The 24,523-nt window shown below is 36.9% G+C and overlaps 1 protein-coding gene across 1 annotated transcript in view; it reads left to right on the top strand.

The window, feature by feature from the left end:
• Window positions 1-24,523, top strand: part of SRBD1 (S1 RNA binding domain 1) — a 134,835-nt gene that overhangs the window by 33,904 nt on the left and 76,408 nt on the right. Inside the window, exons 13-16 of the mRNA XM_063443913.1 lie at window positions 3,797-3,954; window positions 6,754-6,850; window positions 9,488-9,595; window positions 20,572-20,663. Of these exons, the coding sequence (XP_063299983.1) occupies window positions 3,797-3,954; window positions 6,754-6,850; window positions 9,488-9,595; window positions 20,572-20,663 (455 nt within the window). The remainder of the gene's footprint in view (window positions 1-3,796; window positions 3,955-6,753; window positions 6,851-9,487; window positions 9,596-20,571; window positions 20,664-24,523) is intronic.

Raw genomic sequence — 24,523 nt, 5'->3', positions numbered from 1 at the left:
GTACACTTAATTATCAAGACAATGCAAATAAGCTAAAAAAGGGACCAAAATGAATTATTATAGTGTTTCTCTGAGACATTACAGATAGTCCTTGACTCTGTCGCAGTTTTAATACATTGGTGAAGGTTAGTGGTTGGACACATATAAGCAGGGCCAGTGCAAGGATTTTTGGGTACATAGGCGAAGATGCATTTTTCCACCTCCCCCCCCCAAAAAACATCTTCACCTATGTGCCTTTTAATCAGCCCCTCTCCTCTCCCCTCCCCATCCCTCCCTTCCCTGTCCCTGTCCCTTAGTGTTCTTCTCCCCTCCCCCCTCTTTTCCCTGTCCCTTGGTGTTTCTCTCCCATTCCCTCCCTGTCCCTTGGTGCACCCCCCCACCACTTTAGTGGTCACACTCCCCTTCCTGGTGTGTCTCCTACTTCTCTTGTAGCATTGCCGAGCGGAGCAAATCCCCTACAGGAGCTTCAGTTTTCTGTACCCGGCCGGACTGACAGGGAATGCTCCCTCAGTGAGCACCTCCTGTCAGTCTGGGCGGGTACAGGAAACAGAAGCTCCTGTACCGCGCTCCTTCCGCCACACTACACTCAGTGGTGTATACACACTGACAGTCACACAGTCAATGACAAACACACAGATGTCACTGACAGACACAGACTCATTGATCAGACACTCATTGACAGACACATTGATAGTCACACACAGACTACATGACAAACATACTCTCACTGATTTGACAGACACTCACAAACACACACTGACAGACACACACACACACACTCATACACTGACAGACACACTCATAATACACCGACAGACACACTCATACACTTACATGCACACACATACACTCACATGCACACACACTCCTACAATAACTCACAGACACACACACATACACACTCAGAGACACACACACTGTGCCACTCAGAGACACACACACTGTGCCACTCAGAGACACACACACTGTGCCACTCAGAGACACACACACTCTGCCACTCAGAGACACACACACACTCTGCCACTCAGAGACACACACACACTCTGCCACTCAGAGACACACACACACTGCCACTCAGAGACACACACACACTGTGCCACTCAGAGACACACACACACTCTGCCACTCAGAGACACACACACACTCTGCCACTCAGAGACACACACACACTCTGCCACTCAGAGACACACACACACTCTGCCACTCAGAGACACACACACACTCTGCCACTCAGAGACACACACACACACTCTGCCACTCAGAGACACACACACACACTCTGCCACTCAGAGACACACACACACTCTGCCACTCAGAGACACACACACACTCTGCCACTCAGAGACACACACACTCTGCCACTCAGAGACACACACACTCTGCCACTCACAGACACACACTCTGCCACTCACAGACACACACACTGCCACTCACAGACACACACACTTAGTCACTCACAGACACACACACTCACTCACACATACACATCACATACATTCACTAATTATTATTTTTTATAAATAAGCATTTTCCACCCAGCCTCCCTACCCGGAGAGCTGGTGTGGATGATGTATCTGTCCCTGGGGTCAAGTGGGGCTGCTAGGCGGCGTGCGGCAGTGGTAAGATCAGAGCTCTAATCTCCCCACTCTGCTCCCTTGCGGGCTGCCTACTGATGCCGGGAGCCGGAATATGACGTCATATTCCGGCTCCCGCAGCATGGGCAAACGGCGCGCGAGGGAGCAGAGCGGGGAGATTAGAGCTCCCTCGCCGTCTCTGATCTTACCACTGCCGCACGCCACGCCGGGAGTCCAGAAGGTGGCCTGGCAGGAGGGAGAGTTTCCCTCCTACCGGTCACTGAAATCTTGTGCCGCCTTATAGACGCGCCGGCCCTGCATATAAGGAAGCAATGTATTGAGAATTGTAGCAACTTAGGTCTTCAAACTCATGTTCTGCTGACCAACCATTTGTATTCACTGGTTATGCATTTGCTGTCCCTTAAATTTTCATGGTCAGTATAGTCCGTGAATAATTTGCAATGAAAAAAATATTATGTATAAAAATATCACTCATGTCATTTATAATGATATCATTGGCATAATGTTGTTGTATTTTTTTTTTTATAGCTTCTCTATTTAAATGCATTTTTTACTACAACATATTCCCTTTAAGAGCAATTGATTTTTGCACCCCATTAACCCCTTAAGGACCAAACTTCTGGAATAAAAGGGAATCATGACATGTCACACATGTCATGTGTCCTTAAGGGGTTAAAATAGTCATCCTGTGATCGTTCAGACATTTGGGAAGCATACAGCAAGGCAGCACACATAAGTTCATCAGTTTATAATGTAGTGACAGGTGTTGAATTATTCGCATAGTTTTGTGGATTTAGTAGGCTAGCAGGACACTTGTTATTTCATTGCATTTCTATACTCCACCTTCTGATATTGATATTATCTTTCACGTACTGTATCTTATGGTGTTGCACTTGGCACCTTGTGGTATGTTTTTGTAGGATCTTTATGCAGATAAGATTATGAAGTTTATATTAAAATATCTTGGCACGCAGCACTCTGGAACCTGCCATATAAGTGTCCTAAGCTGCTTCAAGAATATGTCTCATGTTATATGATACTTTCTTGGTATTTGGGTCACATTTTAATCTGCAGTTTGAAATTCTAAAGGATAACCGGAGGAAACCTTTAAAGGGACAGTAAAGAAGATTTGTTTGAAAAAAAACCCAAAATATATATATATCCCTGTGCCTTATAAACACCTCTCTAATTTTTTCACACGGTATTAATACTATATTAACATCAAGTTTCATTTTTTATGAAATTGTTGAAATTATTTAAATATTTAAAGGGACACTATAGTCACCAGAACAACTACAGCTTATTGTATTTGTTCTGGTGAGTAGAATCATTACCTTCAGGCTTTTTGCTGTAAACACTGTCTTTTCAGAGAAAATGCAGTGTTTACATTACAGCCTAGTGATAACTCCACTGGCCACTCCTCATATGGCCACTAGAGGTGTTTCCTGGGGCACTGCTTCAGCACTGCCATTCAGTGTCTCCACCCTCTGCATGGAGACAATTAACTTTTCTCATAGAGATGCATTGATTCCGTGCATCTCTATGAGAAGATGCTGATTGCCAGGGCTGTATTTGGCTTGTGCTGGCTCTGCCCATGATCTGAATCCTTGACAGTCTCTTCTGATGATGTCAGCCAAGCAGGCAGATCAGGGACAGAGCCCACAGCAGCAGACTGGAGAAAAGGTAAGATTTTATCATATTTAGAAAAGACAAGGGGGGGCAGGGTGACTAGATGATGGTTTTAATGCTATATTAGGAGTACATATTTGTGTTCCTTTAATTTAGTCTGAAAGTGTTAGATTTGATAGTCTAGTACTAGCTGGGTGCAGGTTTTGCATTTGGTTCTGGATTAAATGTACTTGAAATCTGTTTTGGATCCAACAGAATAATGTTGATGAAAGACACCTGTGGTGCTGTCCTGGATATTTTCCCACTTAGTAGTGGGATAGTATCTGACTTTTTGGGAGCCAACGCGAAAGTAGCCAAAATGTCAACATATCATGAAACTCACAATGGTCTTTGCAAGAGTTCACCACTTCAGCTCCTTCCATCCCAATTTCACACCTCCCTTGGCTTTCAAGTAAAACTGTCCCCCAAAGCGCAGTCTGTTAAAATGTCATTATAATTACTCTTTGTAGAAACATTTTATGAAGTTAGAACTTCCAAAAACAATTTAATTTTTATTTTGTTTTATAATAAAGGTCAAAATTAACGTCAGATGCAGAAAAGGAGTCCATTATGATGTTTGGGAGAAACCTGCGTCAGTTGCTGCTTGCAAACCCCGTGCGAGGACGTACAATAATGGGCGTTGATCCTGGATATAAACATGGCTGCAAACTAGCAATCATTTCGCCTACTAGTGAGTACATTTACTCTGGGTAACAAGTTATATTAAATCAAAGAAGTATGTACTGTGTTAAACTTTCTAATCTTATTGCGTATCTGTCATAAAAAAAACAACCCCCCATGACAACACTGTTTAGAAAATTACGTTTCACCTCTACATTGTACGAGCCAAATTAATTTTTAGAGCTTTCGTCTTTTTTTGTATGTGTGTCTATTCTCACCTCTCACCTCTGTGCTATTAACTTATAATTTATACATTTGGTTATTTTTGCTGGCACGAGGTATAACAGAAAATTAGATATACCCAAAGGTATTCTAGTCATCTGCACATTTTATGGTAGGAGTCAGCTAATTTAAATTACTTTTTCCCCTCCTTTAGAATGTTTAACAGAAAAAGCTCTAATTTTGGCCACCTTCTTAAATCTGCAAGGATAGGTTAAAATAACTCGCAAAGAAATAAAACCCGAAAAGCTTCCAAATTGTAATGCAATGAACGTACCGTAATTAAGTATATAGATTGCTACAATATAACACCCATTTAATATCACACATCCAAGACACATTTCTCAGAGTTTTAACTCTGTTTCTTACCAGACCCTGCCAGTCTACATTTAGTCTTCTTACTAGTTCTCATTATTACATTTTTTTAAAGTCCCTTTTAAAGATACTATTAACCAACTCAATGTTTAGTTTTTATTTAAAAGAAGATTAAATATGCGTTAAATGTACAAGGATGTAAATGGAAACCAATTGAACAAAATCATATGTTAGTGTGTTTTTTCCTTGCCTGTTGACACATGCTCTGAACTGTACCAGCAGTTGTATAGTTGTTAATGGTAAATACATTAATGTAGGAGGTATGCCAGTATGTACCGTATATACTTGAGTATAAGTCGACCCAAATATAAGTCGAGACCCCTAATTTTACCCCCAAAAACTGGGAAAACTTATTGACTCGAGTATAAGACTAGGGTGGGAAATGCAGCCGCTACTGGTAAATTCCTAAATAAAATTAGATCCTAAAAAAATTACATTAATTGAATATTTATTTACAGTGTGTGTATATAATTGATGCAGTATGTGTGTGTGTGTGTGTATTTAATGCAGTGTGTATATAATGAATGCATAGTGTGTGTATGAGTGCAGTGTGTGTGTGTGTGTGTGTATATGAGTGCAGTGTGTGTGTGTATGTGATGCAGAGCCTTGGTGGGGGGTGGGCATTTTTATTATTTTTTTTTACATTATTATTATTATTGTTTTAATATTTTTTTGTTTTATATTATTATTTTTATTATTTTAATATATATATATATATGTTTATATAGCATTTAAATTTTTATGTAATTTTTTTCCTCCCCCCTCCATGCTTGTTAGCTGGCCAGGGAGGGGGGCTCTTATTCCCTGGTGGTCCAGTGCATTGGCAGTTCAGTGGAGGGGGCTGGCAGGATGCGTTTACTTACCTTTCCTGCAGCTCCTGTCAGCTCCCTTCTCTCACCTCCGGTCCGGTCAGCTCCCTCTGCAAGTCTCGCGGTGTGAGTGCCGAGCGGAGCTCTGACCCCGCGGCTCTCGCGAAACTTGACCGGACCTCACACCGCGAGACTTGCAGAGGGAGCTGACCGGACCGAAGCTGACAGGAGCTGCAGGAAAGGTAAGTAACACCTCTCTGCCAGCCCCCAAGAGTGCAATGTAAGTTGCCAGAATACAGACAGTGCCTCGAGTATAAGACGAGTGGGGGTTTTTCAGCACAAAAAAATGTGCTGAAAAACTCGTCTTATACTCGAGTATATACGGTACATAACTGTACGTCAAAATGTATCACTTGTCAAGGAGATAATCAATATATAATGATTATTGTTTATATGAAGTTGGCATATTCTGCGGGGCTAGACAAAGCAAACAAATTCAACAAGCAAGTTTGATTTTTAGGAACAAGAGATGGATAGGGCTCTGTGTGAATGTGCCTTTTATGTATGTGTTATCTGATATTAACAAAATAGGCCTCAATTAAATATTTTTTGATAGGCTTTTCAAATGATTTAATATTTTACATAAATGCTTAAAACTATATAAACATTTAAAAAATATTTTAATATTTGGATTTTTTTAAATATATTTTTTTTTACATTTTAATACTTTGAAAAAAAATATCATTTTAAAAGTTTTTTTTTTAAAATCATTAAATCATTTGAAAAGCTTACCCAAATTTTTTTTAATGAAATCCATAGTCTGGTTTATTGAAGAAACACTAAATCATTAGGAATTAAAATATACGCCTTTAAAAAGTAGATTTTACCGGTCTCAGTGCTGTTACCCCACTTCCCTGAATGTGTTCATCAATCTTGACAGGGAAGTATTAGGAGGTAAGTGCGCAGCAAATTGACTCTCTGTGGGGAGTGTTCAGTGTCTCCATGCAGAGTGTGATAAGTCTGAAAATATAGTTCCTCTAAAGATTGCAAACAGGAAGTCCCTCTACTGGCTTTTCAAGTAAACACTCTTATGACTTGCCTCAGAACCACTACATTAAACTATAGTGTCCCTTGAACAGTATGGTCTGTGAACGTTTAAATTGGGTAGAGGAGAGGAACAACGAGGAATTAGTGAAGACCATTAAAAGCAACATGTAATTTCAGAGTTTAGTGAGAAACATTTTAGTTTGATTCTGTTGTGAATTCTCGGGTGCTTTTTTCTGGAATCGCAAGGTTTTGGTTTCTTTACTCCCCAAGTAAATGAATGTTTTTTTTTTTATGTCCGGCTCTTTCTCTTTATCTATATATGTTTATATACTTATAGATTTTATCTTTCCTTTCTTTAGATCAGATACTGCACACGGATGTTGTGTATTTGCACACAGGCAATACCCGTGGTATGCATGAAGCTGAGAAGATTAAATGGCTTTTACATAACTACAGGTATGATAACTTATTTTTTGTGTTGAGATGATGCTGACTTGTTTACTTGCTCCATATGTTTTTAAGTGATGGTCTATTATCGCTGTGCTATCATTATTTGTGACTTATACATGTATTTATTTTATTTAAAGTATTTTACTTGTATTTTTACAAGTAGTTAGTATAACCACAATAAACATGTAAAAATAAAACAGATGGATATTCTCACCTTGATTACGTAATTCTGATATGAATAATATACATTTTATGAAGGTATTAATTCTTAGGGGTACTTTTTACCTTAAAATGTTTACTATATTATGCAATTATTTTTTTATTCGCATAATTTCCACTAATGAAATTTTAGTAATTTCTGTGCAGGGAATACTTTCTGTATATCTAATTTTTTCATGACCTCACAGCAGATTATAATGTGCAACTGTGAGAAACCTTCTTCCGTAATCCAGGGTAAAGTTATATGACATTCGGGGTCTTCTGTCTTTTGAGTCACAGACTAGGAGAATTGCCCTGCTCTTTTCACCTAGAGAAATTTGGAGCAGGTAGAGACAGGTGTAATTTACTCCGAAATTCTGAGAAGGGATAAACTCAGAAAATAAATCCATATCAGCTTCACTCAAATACTTAAAGGACCAATATAGTGCAAGGAAAACATACTCATTTTCCGGCCCTATAGGGTATCTAGGTCCCCCCCACCCTCAGGGCCCCCCTCCCGCAGGTTTCTAAGAGGTGGAAGGGGTTAAATCTTACCTGTTTTCCCCCGCCAGGCTCCCTCGGCGCGGGGAACTCTCCTCCTCCTTTTCGCCGTCATCGGCTGAATGCGCATGCGCAGCAAGAGCCGCGCGCGCATTCATCCAGTCCATAGGAAAGCATTCTCAATGCTTTCCTATGGACGCTGGCGTCTTCTCACTGTGAAAATCACAGTGAGAAGCGCGGAGGCGCCTCTAGCGGCTGTCAATGTGACAGCCACTAGAGCCTGGGTTAACCCATTGGTAAACATAGCAGTTTCTCTGAAACTGCTATGTTTATAAAAAAAAAAAAAAAGGTTAAACCTAGCTGGATCTGGCACCCAGACCACTTCATTAAGCTGAAGTGGGTGCCTATAGTGGTCCTTTAATTATTAAAAGGTTTTTTTTGTGATATAAGATCATCAAAGAGGGTAAATAAAATATCTTCAAACTAATGTTATAAAAGTACATTTCTTAAGGTACGCCACTGGATATAAAAATACAAAATAAATTAAAACCAATATGGCTTCGCAGGAGGGTTAGTCACGAAAAGAAGAATAAGCAAAATGCATTTAAAACATTGAAAACAGGCGGGCTGTGTACTGTATATAAAATACAAAGATTCCACCAGACCATGTAAAACGATAACTAGGATAAAATAGAAAATTAAAACCTGTTAGCTAAAGGTAGAGCAGGATAAACCCTATAGCACCAACCATATAAACCACAACACAGGCAGACACACAGTCAGATGTTATGTAATGAGCCTCCTTGTCTGCCAACAGCTTCACTCTTACTACTCTGTGACTGAGCTGCATATATATATATATATATATATATATATGTGGAAAAACAGCGAGCAATCCATGAACACACTGAGTAAAAAGCAGGCACGGCTGGGTTATTCTGCACAGGCTGCACAACTAAAGGAATTTAAACAAGGAGAAAAAAACAAAACACTGCAAATCTATGAAACCAAAACCTATCAAATGAGATTGTTGTATTGTTACCCATAATATTTCTTTAGGGGTTAGAAAAAGTGCATAGTCGGGCTATAAAATGAATAAGGGGAACAGACTATTTCAGCTACATTGATAGGCTAGAAAAGTTTGTCACGGACAGACATAATAACAAGAAGATTAAAAAAACCAAAAAACTTTCTATTTTTTAACATTTATTTATCGTTTTCAAGCAATTGGAGATTGTTCGTAATGATCAATAGAGCAGATGGCTTTTTATTCCCATGGAAGGGAATTACATATTTTTGTTATTTTTAAAACGTGCCCTGTTAGTTTGTCATAGTTATTATTAATTAAACATAGGTCTGCTTTGAAGATCTCTTCCAACAAGTGATGAGCTGTGTAAATCTTTAACCTATTTTATCGTATGATTGAAAGGAACACTATAGTTTGTATTCCTAACACTATAGTGTTGGACTATATGTTTAGATCCCGGGACCCCTCACAATGGAATATAAAAGATATCTTTATATAGCTTTTCTCCATCGGCGCGCTGGTCTTACTGAGGCTTCCCCCCCCTCCTCCGTGGCTGAGATCATCAGTTTTGACGGTTTCAGCCGATCCAGTGCATGAATCAATGCAACTGTATGGGGAGCGTTCAGCGTCTCCATGCAGATTGTGGAGGTGCTGAATGTCAGTGCTGCACTGAAATAGGAAGCACCCCTAGTGGCCTTCTGAATGACTGTGTCACTAGACAATAATGTAAACTCTCTATTTTTGGAAAATACAGTGTTTCCATTTCTAAGCATGCAGGATCATGCTATAGACACCAAAACCACTACATTAAGCTGTAGTGGTTCTGGTAACTATAGTGTCCCTTTAATTTTTATGATATTAAAGCTTTCATCTAGTTTATTCTGGAAAAAATCCCCATTATATTTTGTGATTTACAGCTGCCACACAGTTGCAATTGGAAATGGGACTGCATGCCGGGAAACCGAACGATATTTTGCAGATTTAATTCAAAGGAAGTTTTTTGCACCTCTTGATGTCGTCTACTGGTAAGTAATCTATTTTATAACTTTGGCTGTGACATATAATAAATATATTATTTATGTAACAATTGTTAAAATGTACCAGCATAAAAACATCAATACATTTGTAATAGCAAATATATAGATTCGGAGATATTTCTATTGAATACAATTTTTCTGTCCTATCTGTCAATCTCTATTCTTAAAAAGTGAAAAGCAGGAGAACCCTCCTACATGTGGTTCTCCTGCTGTCCGTCACAGGTATTTCACCATCAAGTGCTAGCTGTTGCAATAGTCGCTATGAACAGTCACCATGGCAATCGAATGAACACTTCTCTACTTATAGAACTTTAGTTTCAAAATGATGTTTTATACATATTGCTTCAGTGTTCCAACCCATGAACATTTACTACATAGGTTTTTCGAAAGTTTGCTATGACTTTGTTTGAGAGAGACAGAGGGTTTGTTGTTGGACAGTTTATTCCTTTTACATCTCTCTGGTTATCTCATGAATTGACAGTTGTCATTCTTATTTAGTCTTACGAAATGAGATGAGATGGCTGTTATTAAACAACCTGTATAATAATGAAATCCAGGACACTGACCGCGATTCATACATCTACTTATTCTTGCTGCATTATGGGCTGTCCAGCACCTCTCCAGCAGGTGTTGGACAGCAATTTCCATGACCCTCAGCCACTGAATCTAGTGCTTAAATATTTGTAATGTCTTTAGTACTGCCAGTTGGCCACCCAGTGCTAGGAATGTCTTTAACATCTTTGTAATTTTTAAACAATTCTATATTTGCTTGAAATTTGTTACACATTTGCCGTCGTATTTTGGCATCCAGTATAAATAATTCTAGGTCTTTGTTTTTGCTGATGCATTTGGCCTTTTTTAGCTTTATTTATTGATGTAGGTTACACCTCGTACTAAGCCAGAAATCTGTCACATTTGGTTCAAGAGGTTCTTTTATAAACCTGAATGTATTGGTTGATCCAATCAGACCCCTTGATTATTTTCTTACCAGGTCATGCCAGAGATTCCTTGCATATTCTTTTTTTGGAGAAGTTTACAGAAATGTATTGAAAGGAACATATTGAAACTGTTGGAGTCTGAAGTTGGGCCACACATTTTACATTGCTAAACTGTTTTTCAATATCGGCATTTATTTGTCTTTTTTCTGTTTGATTTTAATTAAATATTTTTTTGGGGGGGGGGGATCATGATATTTTAGATTTTGAACATAATGACAAATTCTATGAATTTAATGGGATAATGTTGTGCTTAAAGGGTTACTGTAACCATCATAATCAGACCACTGAGGTGAGGCGTACCCAGGCCCCGTTTCCTGGTATTGGGTCAAATCATTTTTCAACATTTTCCCTCTTATCTGAGTCCTGCTGGGCTCCTGGGCTCCTTTATAGGCAGAGCCACAGAAGGTGGATTCTGGTCCTGACGCTCATTCATAGGATGAAAGTGTTAGCATAGAAATTTGCACAGAATTGATATTAGTCATCACGAACTCTACTTCTGGGTTGGCTAATGAACCGGCGAGAGGTGGTGTTGCACTTCCCGGCAACAGAGGTGGTTAACCTGCAGATATGCAGTGTTTCATAGTGAAATGCTGCACATACAGACTCTGGGCACCATGCCCTCTTGAAATCACTGAAATGGTCATTGTGCTTGGTGTAAACCTTTGGAATATCAAATGCAGTGAAAAAAAATAAAAATATACCTGAAACATTTTGTTTCCGCACAAAAAACAAAAACGTAAATAAATTTTTTATTGTTTTATTTTAAAGCAGCATTGTCACCATCTGGGAACTTTGCGTAATTTGCAAAGACCCCCGATGGTGACATAGCCGCTGGGGATCCGGTGGCCATGCAGTGCAGTCAAAGGTGAGTTCTACTTAGCAGACGCAGCCATTCTTTTCTGGACGATACTCTTCTGTTCCTGACACTTAATCTGCCAAGAGCCTCGCCACTGCTGTACCTTTGCAGGATCCTCCATACAGAGGTCTATGGAGGATCCTGAAAGACCGCAGGATGCTCCATAGATAAAGAAAAATTCCCTACAGCCGTCACTGGACGGCTGAAAGATTGACACTTCCTGGGGTGGGGGAGGGGATAGTGTGTCTTTGCCGTGTAGTAATTAGAGCCTACTACAAAAGTTTTTCTTGTTGAAAGATTTTTTTTAGCCAAATTTCTATATGTTACTTTGAGATCGCAGCTCTATTTGTTTTATATGGCAATTTACGGCAATGGCTATCAGCATTCAGTTCGTTTTTTGTTTTGTGGGCAAACTGACACATATACGATATGTGTGCAAGTATAGTATTCTTAAGGTTTAATGCAATATATGATTTTATATTTGTATTATTAATTATTTCTTAGCGCTACCTTCGTTTTTATATTAAATTCTAGTGCTTGCATAAATACCTATATTAAAAATAAAATAAAAAATAACCATAGCTTGTTCCATCAAGATTGCACATTAGCCTTGCTTCTTCATATCAGTAGAGCCACAACCAGATAGCATGGTCAAAACTGTGTAAACTTCCCTTCCAACTGCCGGGGATACCTGTTTCGTCTATGACAGAATGGGCCAAGAGTCCCATTCGATGTTAGTTGTGGGGATCCGATTACGTCCCGAACCTGTCCAGCATTATTTAGTTAGAATTGTGGACATCCTTTCCTGGCCAATGGTTTTGTAAGGGTTCCAAGATTTCTAATGGCAGCTCTGAAGATATTACCAGCAAAAATGGCTGACATGAAGCATCAATCCTTTTACCCCAGTTGAGGAAATGACTGAAAGGAGGGCCAGGAAAATGAAAACTGTTCCACATTCGTCATGTGCCTTGAAGTACCATACAAAGATAGCCGATAGCCATATATCTAATTAGTGCCTACTTTAACGTGTTCATGATTTTCAATACAATTTTCAGACATATTTTGTTTTAAAGGAACACTCCAAGCACCGTACTCACTGGGTTACGCTGGTCACCACTTCCCATATTCTTCCTGGTATCAAATTTCAATATCTGGGAGCAGCCATTTTGTTCTTCACTGTCCATGATGTATGCAGTTTCACTACTGTAAAATTGATTTTATTGATGGATTGTGGGTAAATTTGATTGTCAACTGATACAGAACCTTGTTTAAAGGGACACTCCAGGCACCCAGACCACTTCTGCCCATTGGAGTGGTCTGGTGCCAACTCCCATCACCCTTAACCCTGCAAGTGTAATTATTTTGCAGTTTTTATAATAATTACCTTGCAGGGTTAAGTCCTCCTGATAGACAGCCACTAGAGAGACTTCCGGCCTCTTAAAACACGAAAAGTGTTTTAAACTACGCTGGATGTCCTCACGCTATGCATGAGAACCTCCAGCGTCGCTGGATCCCCATAGGAAAGCATTGAATAATGCAGGGGCGGAGCCTGACCCAGCGCCGAGGGTCATCGGTGCTGGATTCAGGTAAGTCACTGAAGGGGTATAACTCCTTCAGCGACATGGGATGGGGGCGGGAGGGAGAGGGGCACTGCAGGAACCTGCAGTGCCAGGAAATGGATATGTTTTCCTGGCACTGGAGAGTCCCTTTAAGCTCCACCTATTGTCAAGTTTTGTCAACCTGACTGCTATACATAAGGAAAAGTAATCCCTACCTTTATTTATGTTGTTAATGGAAACTAGAACACTCAGGAAATAAAGAGATTTTGACACAGAGAGCTAAATAGAAACAGATTGGATCAATTAAATTTTTGGTGACAGAGCTGTTTATATGATAATATATGTTGAATATATGCACGTATAAGGGTACTAATGATCCCCCTACAAGTACAACTTTCAAATACAGCTATACAGAAAAAATAGAAAGAAATGGGATCCGTGTGAAAATGGGTGTAAAAGGGAATAAACACCACCTCCACACTGATCCATGCCCCAGGAGGGCACTCCAGCAATGCCCAAGGGCTTAACCCTAGATACTAGCAACAGAAACCAAGAAGCAAAAATTCACAAACTGAATATAATGCTGACTGGAGATAAAGACGTAGGCACCAAAGCATCCAGTGTATGGAACAATGTAACCAGAGGGAGACCACTAAATATCTCAAGTAATAGGAAGTAAATTGTGACTACAAATGATAACAAACTCCGAACTAGTCTTATAAGGCTACTCCCATGCCTAAGTAAGTGAGGAGATAAGGTTACTAAACACCTAAGTCTGCGATATACATACAGACTTTATTAGTCACTGCTTGCAGATTATACATACCGTTTTCCCCTGAAAATAAGCCCTAGTCACTAGCCACTAGCCGCTAGTTCGCTAATCTATGTTTGTGGAATTTTCCCCGAACATAGATTTGTGGGATTCCATGCGCTCACACGTTAGTCTGTTTATTAATAGACAAGAGGCTCACATCTGTGATTCAATAGCAAGAATGTCATGGATGGTAGCCTGTTCCAAAACAAGGATCATGTATATGATGATTTAAAACATACTTGTAAATGTTAGAGAATGCAGAACTCCTACTAGATGAATTCAAATTGAGACTATGAATGCAATATGGTTCCTGCTCAAATAAAACTGGTCAAAATAGCAAAATATAAAGCAACAAAGACAAATAACAAAGTAATATGTTCATGAAAATTCAATTTGCAGAATTCTAAGGAGACAACATAAGTTAACCATTAGAGGACACATAATATTTTTTATTGCAATTGCTTAGCTTAGGCACTTTTAAATAAGAAAGGATCATTTTCTCTATTGCACTGTATAAAAAGATTATTCCCAGCAAATACTTTGATTTACTTTGATACTGATTGTCCCCCTTCCCCCCCCCCTGTTATTTTCTGTTTCTTAACATAAAATATCAAAAACTAAACTTCATTTAAATTAAGCAACTAGTTTGTAAAAAACAAACAAAAAGAACAAAACCTTCTTAGAACATGTGGAATTGTATAAACTATGCGTTAGTTTAATACATATTGCAGATACGATCATTTTGTGAATGAAATAAACTTGTTGTGTGTACACACATAGCAACACAAATATATATACACACACATACATACATACATACAATGTGCAAAAGGAGAGCACTCACAGACCTTAATGCAAGACATTTTTGTTGTCTGTATTACAAATGTGCATACAACAGATCAACGTTTCAGTCCCAAACTCAGGCTTTTATATAAATATATATATATATATGTACATTTTTGTATTTAACACATCTATGCGATAGATAATACATTAAATAATATTATTTGAAACTGAAATCTGCAGTGCATCCCAGGACACGGTGCTTTTTAGCAGTCGAATGAAAAACAAACAAACAAACAAACTTTCAAAGCAAAGAAACAGAATAATCGCCATGACTAAAGAGATAAGGGAACGCGATGCAAGCAGACAATTAAACAATTGTGTGGGTTTATCCAGTAGCATTCCGTTGTGCTTTAGTGTAGAATTAGAGGTTAAGCGCTTACACAATTTTCAGTTTTCATTTAAAGAAAGCAAAAAAAAAAAGCAAAAAACACCGACATTGTATAACAGCAAAATGCTTTTCATGTTCTATGTTCCCCTCCCCTTTATTAATTAGAAACGTATGCTGTTTGCTTGTTGCTCATATTCTGTGTTTTACTTCTCAGTAGATTTTATTCTTTCTTCACTCATTTCATCTGAAATGACTTCTGGCTTGTCTGGCAAAAAAAAGTTTTATTCTGTTTCTTTCCTTTTTTTTTTTTTCCTCCTTTTTTTCATAAAGAGGCTTAAAATCTTACCACCTTCGGGTCCTGACAGAACCTGTTTTTACATCCTGTCAATATGTAAAGTGGGGGTATCTACAGGTAACTGTCACCTTTAGGCTTAGAAGGTGTCAAACCAGCTCTCCTCCTTTCACCGGTGTCTGCAGATGTATATTTCTCCCCAGGACGAATGTACAGCACCAGCTTTGGTTGGATAACAGCATCTGGCACTGGATTGATTTAACAGGCTCTGAGGTTTGCTCTTTTCAAACGTACAGTCTCTGTGCAAGTGCTTTGTAGGTCTGACATGACTACACGCTGCTGTCTCTTTTGCCTCCTAGCATCATGCGTGAAGCTAAAAGTCTTTGACACCTGCCATTTGGACCCTTTTCATTCTGAAAAATGTCATCATTTTCAGACAAGATAACGACAGATATCTGATTGTTCTTCCCTTTATTTGGATGTAGTCAGGGCATGCTTTATAGATGAGTGGAGATGCAGTGCCTCAGACATATCCAACTCTTTCTGTCTCTGTTTTAGAATTGTACGTCGCTGTTGTGGAATACTGTGTAGCAGTCCCGCATCCTCTCACTCCCTATGTGCTTTATGGATTAAGTTAGGCTTCGCACAGGAACCCTTAATGTGTTGACTCTTGTTACAATTTTACAACTTTTCTGCAAATTTCATGTTTACCTGGCACTGCAAAAATAAAGTAGTGATTTAAACATACTGGCATATTTATATTTCAGTTAATTCTCCAATGAAAGGTATTATAGCTAATAGGAAAAATCAGATGTTACAATTTTGGTCATAGTGCGCAGAGAGTTACCATCATCTTTTCTAGCTTTGTAGAATGCCTTTAAAATACGTTCTTACATGTAACAATTCCCAAAATACTCAACATTATGCATATATAAGAGCATTTTTACAATGAAACAGTTCTGTATATAAAAAAAAACCAATAAAACATGCAATTTAAAGTTAAGGAATTTGGTACCTTCTCTCTTCAATAAACATTGTAACTGCTTGTTATACATTTTCTATATTTTCTGTATATAAGATTTTTTTTTTCTTGATGTAACTACAAGGTGTAATTTAAAAAAAAAAAAAGATTATTTTTGGACTGTGAAAAAGTGTCAAAAATATTTTTATTGCAATGCTCAATTATTCATGAGATGTCTGCTGAATTATTTTTATTCTATAGTATTTTATTGTGAACATTTTAATTTTCCCTCTGTTTCTGAGCTTTATCGATAATAGATATTATGTGACGTAAATATCTCCTGGGCATTTGTGTGCCTGTTTGAATGATGCAAAGTTTAATAAAGGTTGCAAAGTCATGTAATTGATGTTCATTGAAAAAGATGTATCAAATTACATTGGGTTTCATTCACTAAACTAAGATTTGTTAAGAATTAACAAGAGATTTGCAGTTTTAGCTCTAAATTATGAATTTTGGAAAATAACTAACTTGTTGAAAATTTCCAGGTCGGTTATTCTGGCTTGAAATTAGGGGCTTTGCTTGTAATTTCCACACAATTCCCAGTTCTGTGGGAAAACATGCCTGTCTTAAATCTAAACAAATTACAAAGATTGCAATAATTATTGAACTAATATATATTTAATTTTAATAGTACTTCAAATGAGCCAATTAATAGAATTTGAACACTTTTAAAGAATTTAATGACCATCAGAACTGAAATAAGCAAACAACTTTAATTTTAAATGTACACTATTAAAACAGATGTGAATAAGCAAGTATTAAACAAAAAGTGTGTGTGGGTATATTTTTATATGTATATGTATATATATATATATATTTTTTTAATCTGGAATCGAAAAATGTGTTACTGAAGAATAATCGTCTCTAAATGTGCACATTTTTAAATCACTAGTAATTAAAAAAAATAAAAGTGGGTTTAGCCATTTGGTTGTGCTTATTGTTTTGTATTGAATTACAATGTGTACAATCAAGACTCTCAATTAGAATCGTAATTCGGTATCTGAGTAGGTTGCTTGTTCATGCACTCCGTAACATATGACATGTATTAAAGAAAATGCTGATCGGAATAAATGACATCAGCTGACCTAAGAATATTTACAATAATTTACAAATAAATTTAAACTTAAAACATTTGTGAATAAAAGAAGAATATAAAGAGCGTGAGAAAAAGAACGTACGTGTTATTACATTAAATCTATAAGTGGATAGTTTATGCTGTGTTTTCAGTTGGAGAGTATATATAATGTACCCGGGCCAAGTATTTATTTTTTTTAATTCCTTTTTTGAGAGCGTTATGTAGAGAGTAGCCTCTAGGTGGTGCTAGTATAACACATTTATAATTTCCATCAGTTTCTTCACTGTCATGTTCTTTAATACATTTACGGTATAAAATATTGTAATCTGGCAATATATAATGTAATGCAATGCTGGACAGTAAAGTTAAATCATCAAGATAATTCAAAATATATTTGTAGAAAAAAAAATATTGGAATGTCAAACGTAAATATCAGAAATGTGTTTATTCTTGAATTTGTTCCTTGTGTAGCACTGACCTCATCTTATTTTTTTTGCAAACAAATGAATTATTAATTTAATGGGTATTTCAATTGTTTGGTTGCATTTTGCACATTAGGACTCGGTTTACACTTTTATAAATGAGCATTTTTAAATTAGAAAGTACCTTTTGCACACTGCTTTTTTGTATCTTGCAGTTTTGTGGGATGCTAAAGACAAACTGTGTTTTCATTGTTAATAGTTATTGAATTTGAACTTGTAAGTTTTGATTATCGCTCTGTTTTTTGTTCTATTTGTATCAAATGCAAGGTTGGTCTGGCACAGTCTGGCATCTAATACTAATGTCCATGATTCAATTAGTATGGCCTGTTTACCTGTATGCATGGACATAAAATCATAGAAAATGTATGCCTGGCGTGAGTGCGTGCACATGTAGGGCCTCTCGGGAAGGGGACATTTCCTCTTTAAGTGAACTATTCTATTTAGTATTTAAAAACTGATCAAATACTGTCTGTGGCAACTCAATCTATCTGGTCTTAAAATATCCTTTCCCCAAATATAATAGGAACTTTTTCCACAAACACCCAGCTACATATACTGCTAGTGCTTTCACACGGTCTGGAGAGACTAGACTGTGGATATCATAGAAAAGTCAGTGGTCTTTAAGGGGATAATTACCATGGCATCTGAATTTAGGGAAATCTTTTTTAAGAGGTGATAGTTAGGTGAAAATATAGTTTAAAAATACTGCATGTTTATTTTTATTTTTTTTAACCGTTCATTCCATATTTATTAAATTAAAGTTTTTTTTCTTGTTGTATAAAATTTTGAATCCAAGATTCAATTAATACCTTTTAGTATTAATCTGTTACAACAGGTTAATCCTGGCTTTCAAAATTGAATAAATACAGCTGTTATATTTTTTTAAAATTGTCCAGCAGTGCGATGTAATTACCCCTGCTCGAATGATGTAGTTCCTTTGGAGAAAAATGACTTGCAACCAAATTTTGCTTTATGTTTTCCTTTTAGCTCTACAACATGCGTGTGTGTTTATGTGGGGGAAAAAATAAATACATACATATACATATATAGTATATAAAATAGTCTGATTTAATTTTAATAATTTTTCACTAATATATATATATTATTTTTTTATTATTTATTTTTTTATAAATTTTCACTAACTTTATTTTTTTTTATTATTTATTTTTTTATAAATTTTCACTAACTTTAAAGCAAGCTAATTAATAAATTAATCACTTTCATTTTCACTTGTAATCCGACACAAATATATGTAGTAAAAAAAAAAAATCATGGACAAACTATCGTATTTTAAGTCCTGGAGCGAATTGGCAATGCATTCCAATGCCACAGGCAGTCTTCCCGGTGTCAGCTGATATACTGCCGTCTCTCTGTCCCTCCAGGCAGTTCTGGATGTATTCTGTAAATTCTGGAGCTGCTCTTAACCCCTTAAGGACACATGACATGTGTGACATGTCATGATTCCCTTTTATTCCAAAAGCTTGGTCCTTAAGGGGTTAAAGACTTTTTCCTTGACTTCATTGGGAGGTTTTCGATTTTTTTTTTTTGTCCAAATGGCCTATTTAGAGTTTATGAGCTTTATTTAGAAGTGTCCTTATTTTTGTTAAGTGTTTACGTTTTACCTTTCTTGTTAAAACCTTTGTTTTCTTTTCTTTTTTTTTTTTAAAATCTTTTTACTGTATTATATTTTGTCTACTGGAAAATGCAGTATTGTGTTATGGTCTTTACTAGTCTATTCAATTAACTTTACAACATTTTTGGCACAATAATAAGTATTCCCCTTTAAATCTTATTTAATAATAATTATCTTCTTTCTAACTGTAGTTGGTCAAATGTAATAGATCGTGTATAAATTCATATGTATTCGTGGATTTGTGCTGCTGACTACCCCTTTTTAGCTATTGAACTCATCTTAAACTATACATTTTGTGTTTAAATTGGCAGAAACTTGCAAGATACACATCCGTTTGCATGTTCTGAACTTGCTTATGCATGTATTAGAACTCTGTACTTTAGATTCTGACATTTAAATGAATATCGAACTATGAAGAGAACTCGGGTCCTCCGAACTGTGTTGCTTGTTAAAGCAAATTAATCAGCACTCTTGTGGTTCCTGACCCTGATTTTACATGTGTTAATATCTATTTACGGCTCTTTTTTTTACCCTTATTTAACTTATCCAGCTAAAATAATAATTAAGATCTTCTTTAATAAAGATATATCTACAAAATTCAATTTTCAGCATGAAAATCTTCATTTTTAATTACTTTGCAATGAAAACTATGCAGACATTTTTTTTTAAATGCCATAACATTAAAACGATGTGTTTACTAACAGCGTATTTCTTTCCAATTTTTCTGACAAAATCTGGTTTGTTTATTTATTCATTAGCATATGTCTTATACAATTAAAAAAAGTATTCAACATTCTACTGTATGAATAAGGCTTTGGTTTCCAACAAGCACCGTTACCGTTTTGGAGGGTAGCCCATTTTCATCATTCTACAAACATATTTAGTTTGACACACGCAATGAAAAAAAAGCTTACACGGGTTGTTCTAAAATGAGAAATGAAAAAGTCCAATTTTGTGCCTAGTAGTAGTTGGCTTGTTATCCAGCATAAAATATGTTTGCAATGGAGATAATTAACGGTTGTTTTAAAATAATACTCAATCTATTTAAATGATTTTGTAGCATAACGAGTGAAGCTGGTGCCTCCATATATAGCGTGAGTCCTGAAGCATCAAAGGAAATGCCGGATCTAGACCCAAATCTACGAAGTGCAGGTAAGATCGATTTCACCGTCTGGAAAAAATATATATATTTTTCTATCCACCCATGTATGTTTATATTCTGAAAGTTTTGTACATGCATGTTTGTGATATATATACATACATGATGCACTATGACTTTTACATAACGACTAATACAGTTTACTATTTATACTGTTGAATTATTTAAAAAAAAACGTTTTTTTTGTTGCAACAAACTTATGTTACGCTTACTTTTCTAAGCAACTTATATGTACTGTTACTATTGAACTATCAAACGGTTGCATAAAACATTCACAATCATCTATAACTTGTTTTCAACATTTTTAATTTTCTCTCGTGATGCTCTGTGCTCTTTTAAAATGTTTATTAATGATTTAGCAAGTGACATCACATTTCAGTTCCGGCATAGCCAGAGTACACAATGCGAACAACGAAGAGAACATCCGTTCCCAGGTAGAAGTGTAGTTTTCTATATTTCATTTTATTTTTCAGGCCTTACAAGAAACATATTTGCTAAATGAAAGAAAAATTTAAAAAAAATCCCGAGAAGTCTCAGTTCCCATTTAATGATTATTGGCAGTTTTACTCTATGATAGTTTTTTTGTGTTTTATTTTAGTTCTTATTATAGATAATGCTACAAACATTAGCTGTCAAGGTGCATTAATTTGTTTTTTTGCTCACAGTCTGTAACTTAAAAGATTTGTTGTGTATACAATGGAAGGTTGGTACTTTTGTGAACCAGTTCCTGTTAACTTTTGCAACTACATGCCCCAGAGGCATCTGGGACACATTACTACCTTCCTTCTACCATGCTACAGGGTGTTCAAACGTTGCAGGTAGGAGCTGTCACAGTGCCTGGAATTATTTCAGGTAGGTATATTATCCACTGTAATTTCTTATGACGTTTTCCCTAGGAAGGGACATTTCACGCAATGATTGGATGTGTGGGACATAGAGCTTTAATGTCAAGTTAAACTAATTTGTTTATGCTTTGTAAAAGAGCACTATTCCCCCTTGGCAGCAGAAATGAGTTTAGTTTTCTTTTTTTTTTTTTTTAAGTTTACTAATAGCATCACAACACCTAGCAAGATATTTATTTTGCACTTAAAATGTGATATGTTATATTTGTTCCTGTGTTCTTCCAGCCTCAGGACTATCTTGGAACATATTTCCCCCCCACAATCAAAAACTGTTAAATTCTGATATATATATATATATATATATATATATATATATATATATATATATATATATATATAATTTATTTTCATTCCCTTGTATATGTTAGCATCCTTTCAGAATTCAATGATGATTGCATGGTATCTTGAATTTTATTATTCCTGTTGTGGCTGTTACTTCCCATGATGCTTTGCAGACTATCAGCCAATGCTCTAACCGTGACAAGCTTTATTTATGCAAATGTATGCATTTCTCTGATATTGTCTTTGTCTCTGTTAGTATTTGCCACTTTTTGCCTTGTCATGTAATTTTCATTTCATGTATTTTTTTTTTTTTTTTTACTTTCTCTATTCCACCACCAGCATAACAAGGCATTGAGTGCAGTAGGTATACTGAAATTAAGGAAATAGTGTAGATGAATGTCTGGTCATGCTTTGAGGAGAGGTTTTCTAAATAAAATATTCATATTCATTATCTTTCTCACCTTTTGCAAAAAAAAAAAAAACAACAACCCCAAAACAAATAATCCAAAACCTCTACTTGTTTATGTGTTAGAGACGCTACAAGCACTGTAACATTAATACTCCCTTTATATGCAATGTTGTAAGGAGGTCCCATGTTCCCGTCTCATGATGCACAGTGGATTATGACTGCAAGGATTTGCAGAAATTGCTGCATCTGTACGTCTTTCTCTGCTGTGCTTGATGCCAGAGGAGAAACTTTCTTTGTATGTGGAAATATTTGTACTGAGTGGGCAGGCATAGTGCACAGACTATATATATCACCACCTACCCAGACACGCTCTTTCATAGCTTACTGTGAAGGATACGTGAGCTGCGTTCATATTTAACAGCTTTACTGACAAAACTGTGAGCGGATCGGACAGTAAAACTGATATGTTCAGTGATGAATGGCAGTGTTAATGAGTGCTTGACTACATATTTCCATAATCCCTTGTTGCGCAAGGGTATACGGGAGGTGTGCAGGCCTCATTGAACTGAATAAGGGCCTGTTGATGGGCTGAGCTACTTCCTGGTCTGGACAGTGTTAACAGGCAAATTCCATGAAAAATAAATGATATCATATAACTTATCCTTTATCTTTATTTTAACCCTTCCGGGTCTTCATCTGCAGGATTAAAGCCACAAGAATCGGGTTTTGTTGGCAGTAGTATATTATTGGATTATCTTAAACTTTCCAACTGCATTTATAGATTACATAGATATACATAAGTGATGAGCTAGAAGATACACTCCCACATTAAAGGAACACTATAGGGTCAGGAACACAAACATGTATTCCTGACACTAAAGTGTTAAAAACACCATCTGGCCACCCCCTACCCTCCTCCCCCTTAATATAGTAAAATCTCACCTTTTATCCAGTCTGCAGCAACTGGCCTGCCCCCGAACTGTCTACTTGGCTGACATCATCAGAAGTGATTCTCTCAGCCAATCACAATGCTTCCCCACTGGATTGGCTGAGACTGTCAAGGATGCAGATTAGGGGCAGAGCCAGCACAATTCAAACACAGCCCTGGCCAATCAGCATCTCCTCATATAGATGAATGGAATCAATGCATCTGTATGAGGAAAGTTCAGTGTCTACATGCAGGGGGTGGAGACATTGAATGTCAGTCAGACTGTGCAGCACTGACCCAGGAAGCACCTCTAGTAGCCATCTGAGGAAGTGGCCAGTGGGGGTGTCCCTAGGCTGTAATGTAACCACTGCATTTGCCCTTTTACTGCAAAAAGCCTGAAGGGGATGATTATACTTTACTTTTAATTTACTTTTCTAATCTAGAATACAACTAAACCACCCTGCTCTACTTTTATACTCTAGAATAGATGGAATCTAGTCACCAAAATATACGTATGGAAAATATAGCCTTTGGGAGGAAGGTGGCTGCATTATAAGAGAATTACTAGTGGGAATGTGTTTGGACAAAGTGTCAAGAAAAGGTAACATGACTGGAAACTGTTGCATATGGAAAGGAAACCATACTTTGTTTCTGTAAGAAAATCACACCATGCTATTCTTATAGATGTAATATAAAATGAAAACGGCACTAAATCAATGGGCAATGGACTTAACATATTTCACAATTTATTACAATATGTTTCTAAGCTCAAATTATTGGATGCAAGCCTTTCGAAAAATATGTGGGGAATGGTATTTATTTATATTACATTTATCAAGCTACTGAACATTCCATTTCACCAATTCAACAATATATATTTTTATATGTTGCTTTTTCTACACATATTTAGTTAAAGGATCACTATAGGTTCAGGAAGACATACATGTATTCCTGACCCTATAGTGTTAAAGCCACCATCTAGCCCCCCTGGGCCCCTCATGCCTCCATAAATATAGTAATAATCTTACTGTATTCAAGCCAGAAGCTGTAACTCTGCATGCTGTTAGACTAAAAAAAAAAAACAAGCAGTCTGCTGACATCATTAGACCCAATCACAATGCTTCCCCATAGGATTGGCTGAGACTGACAAAGAGGCAGATCAGGGGCAGAGCCAGCATGATTCAAACACAGCCCTGGCCAATCAGCATCTCCTCATAGAGATGAATTGAATCAATGAATCTCTATGAGGAAAGTTCAGTGTCTGCATGCAGAGGGAGGAGACACTGAATGTTTGGATGCAATTTAGGCCGCCATGACCCAGGAAGGATCTCC

Source organism: Pelobates fuscus, chromosome 2 (genome assembly GCF_036172605.1).
Source record: "Pelobates fuscus isolate aPelFus1 chromosome 2, aPelFus1.pri, whole genome shotgun sequence".
In the NCBI taxonomy this organism is placed as follows: Eukaryota; Metazoa; Chordata; class Amphibia; order Anura; family Pelobatidae; genus Pelobates; species Pelobates fuscus.
The sequence above is the reverse complement of the archived record's forward strand: the minus strand, read 5'-3'. Positions and strand labels throughout refer to the sequence as shown.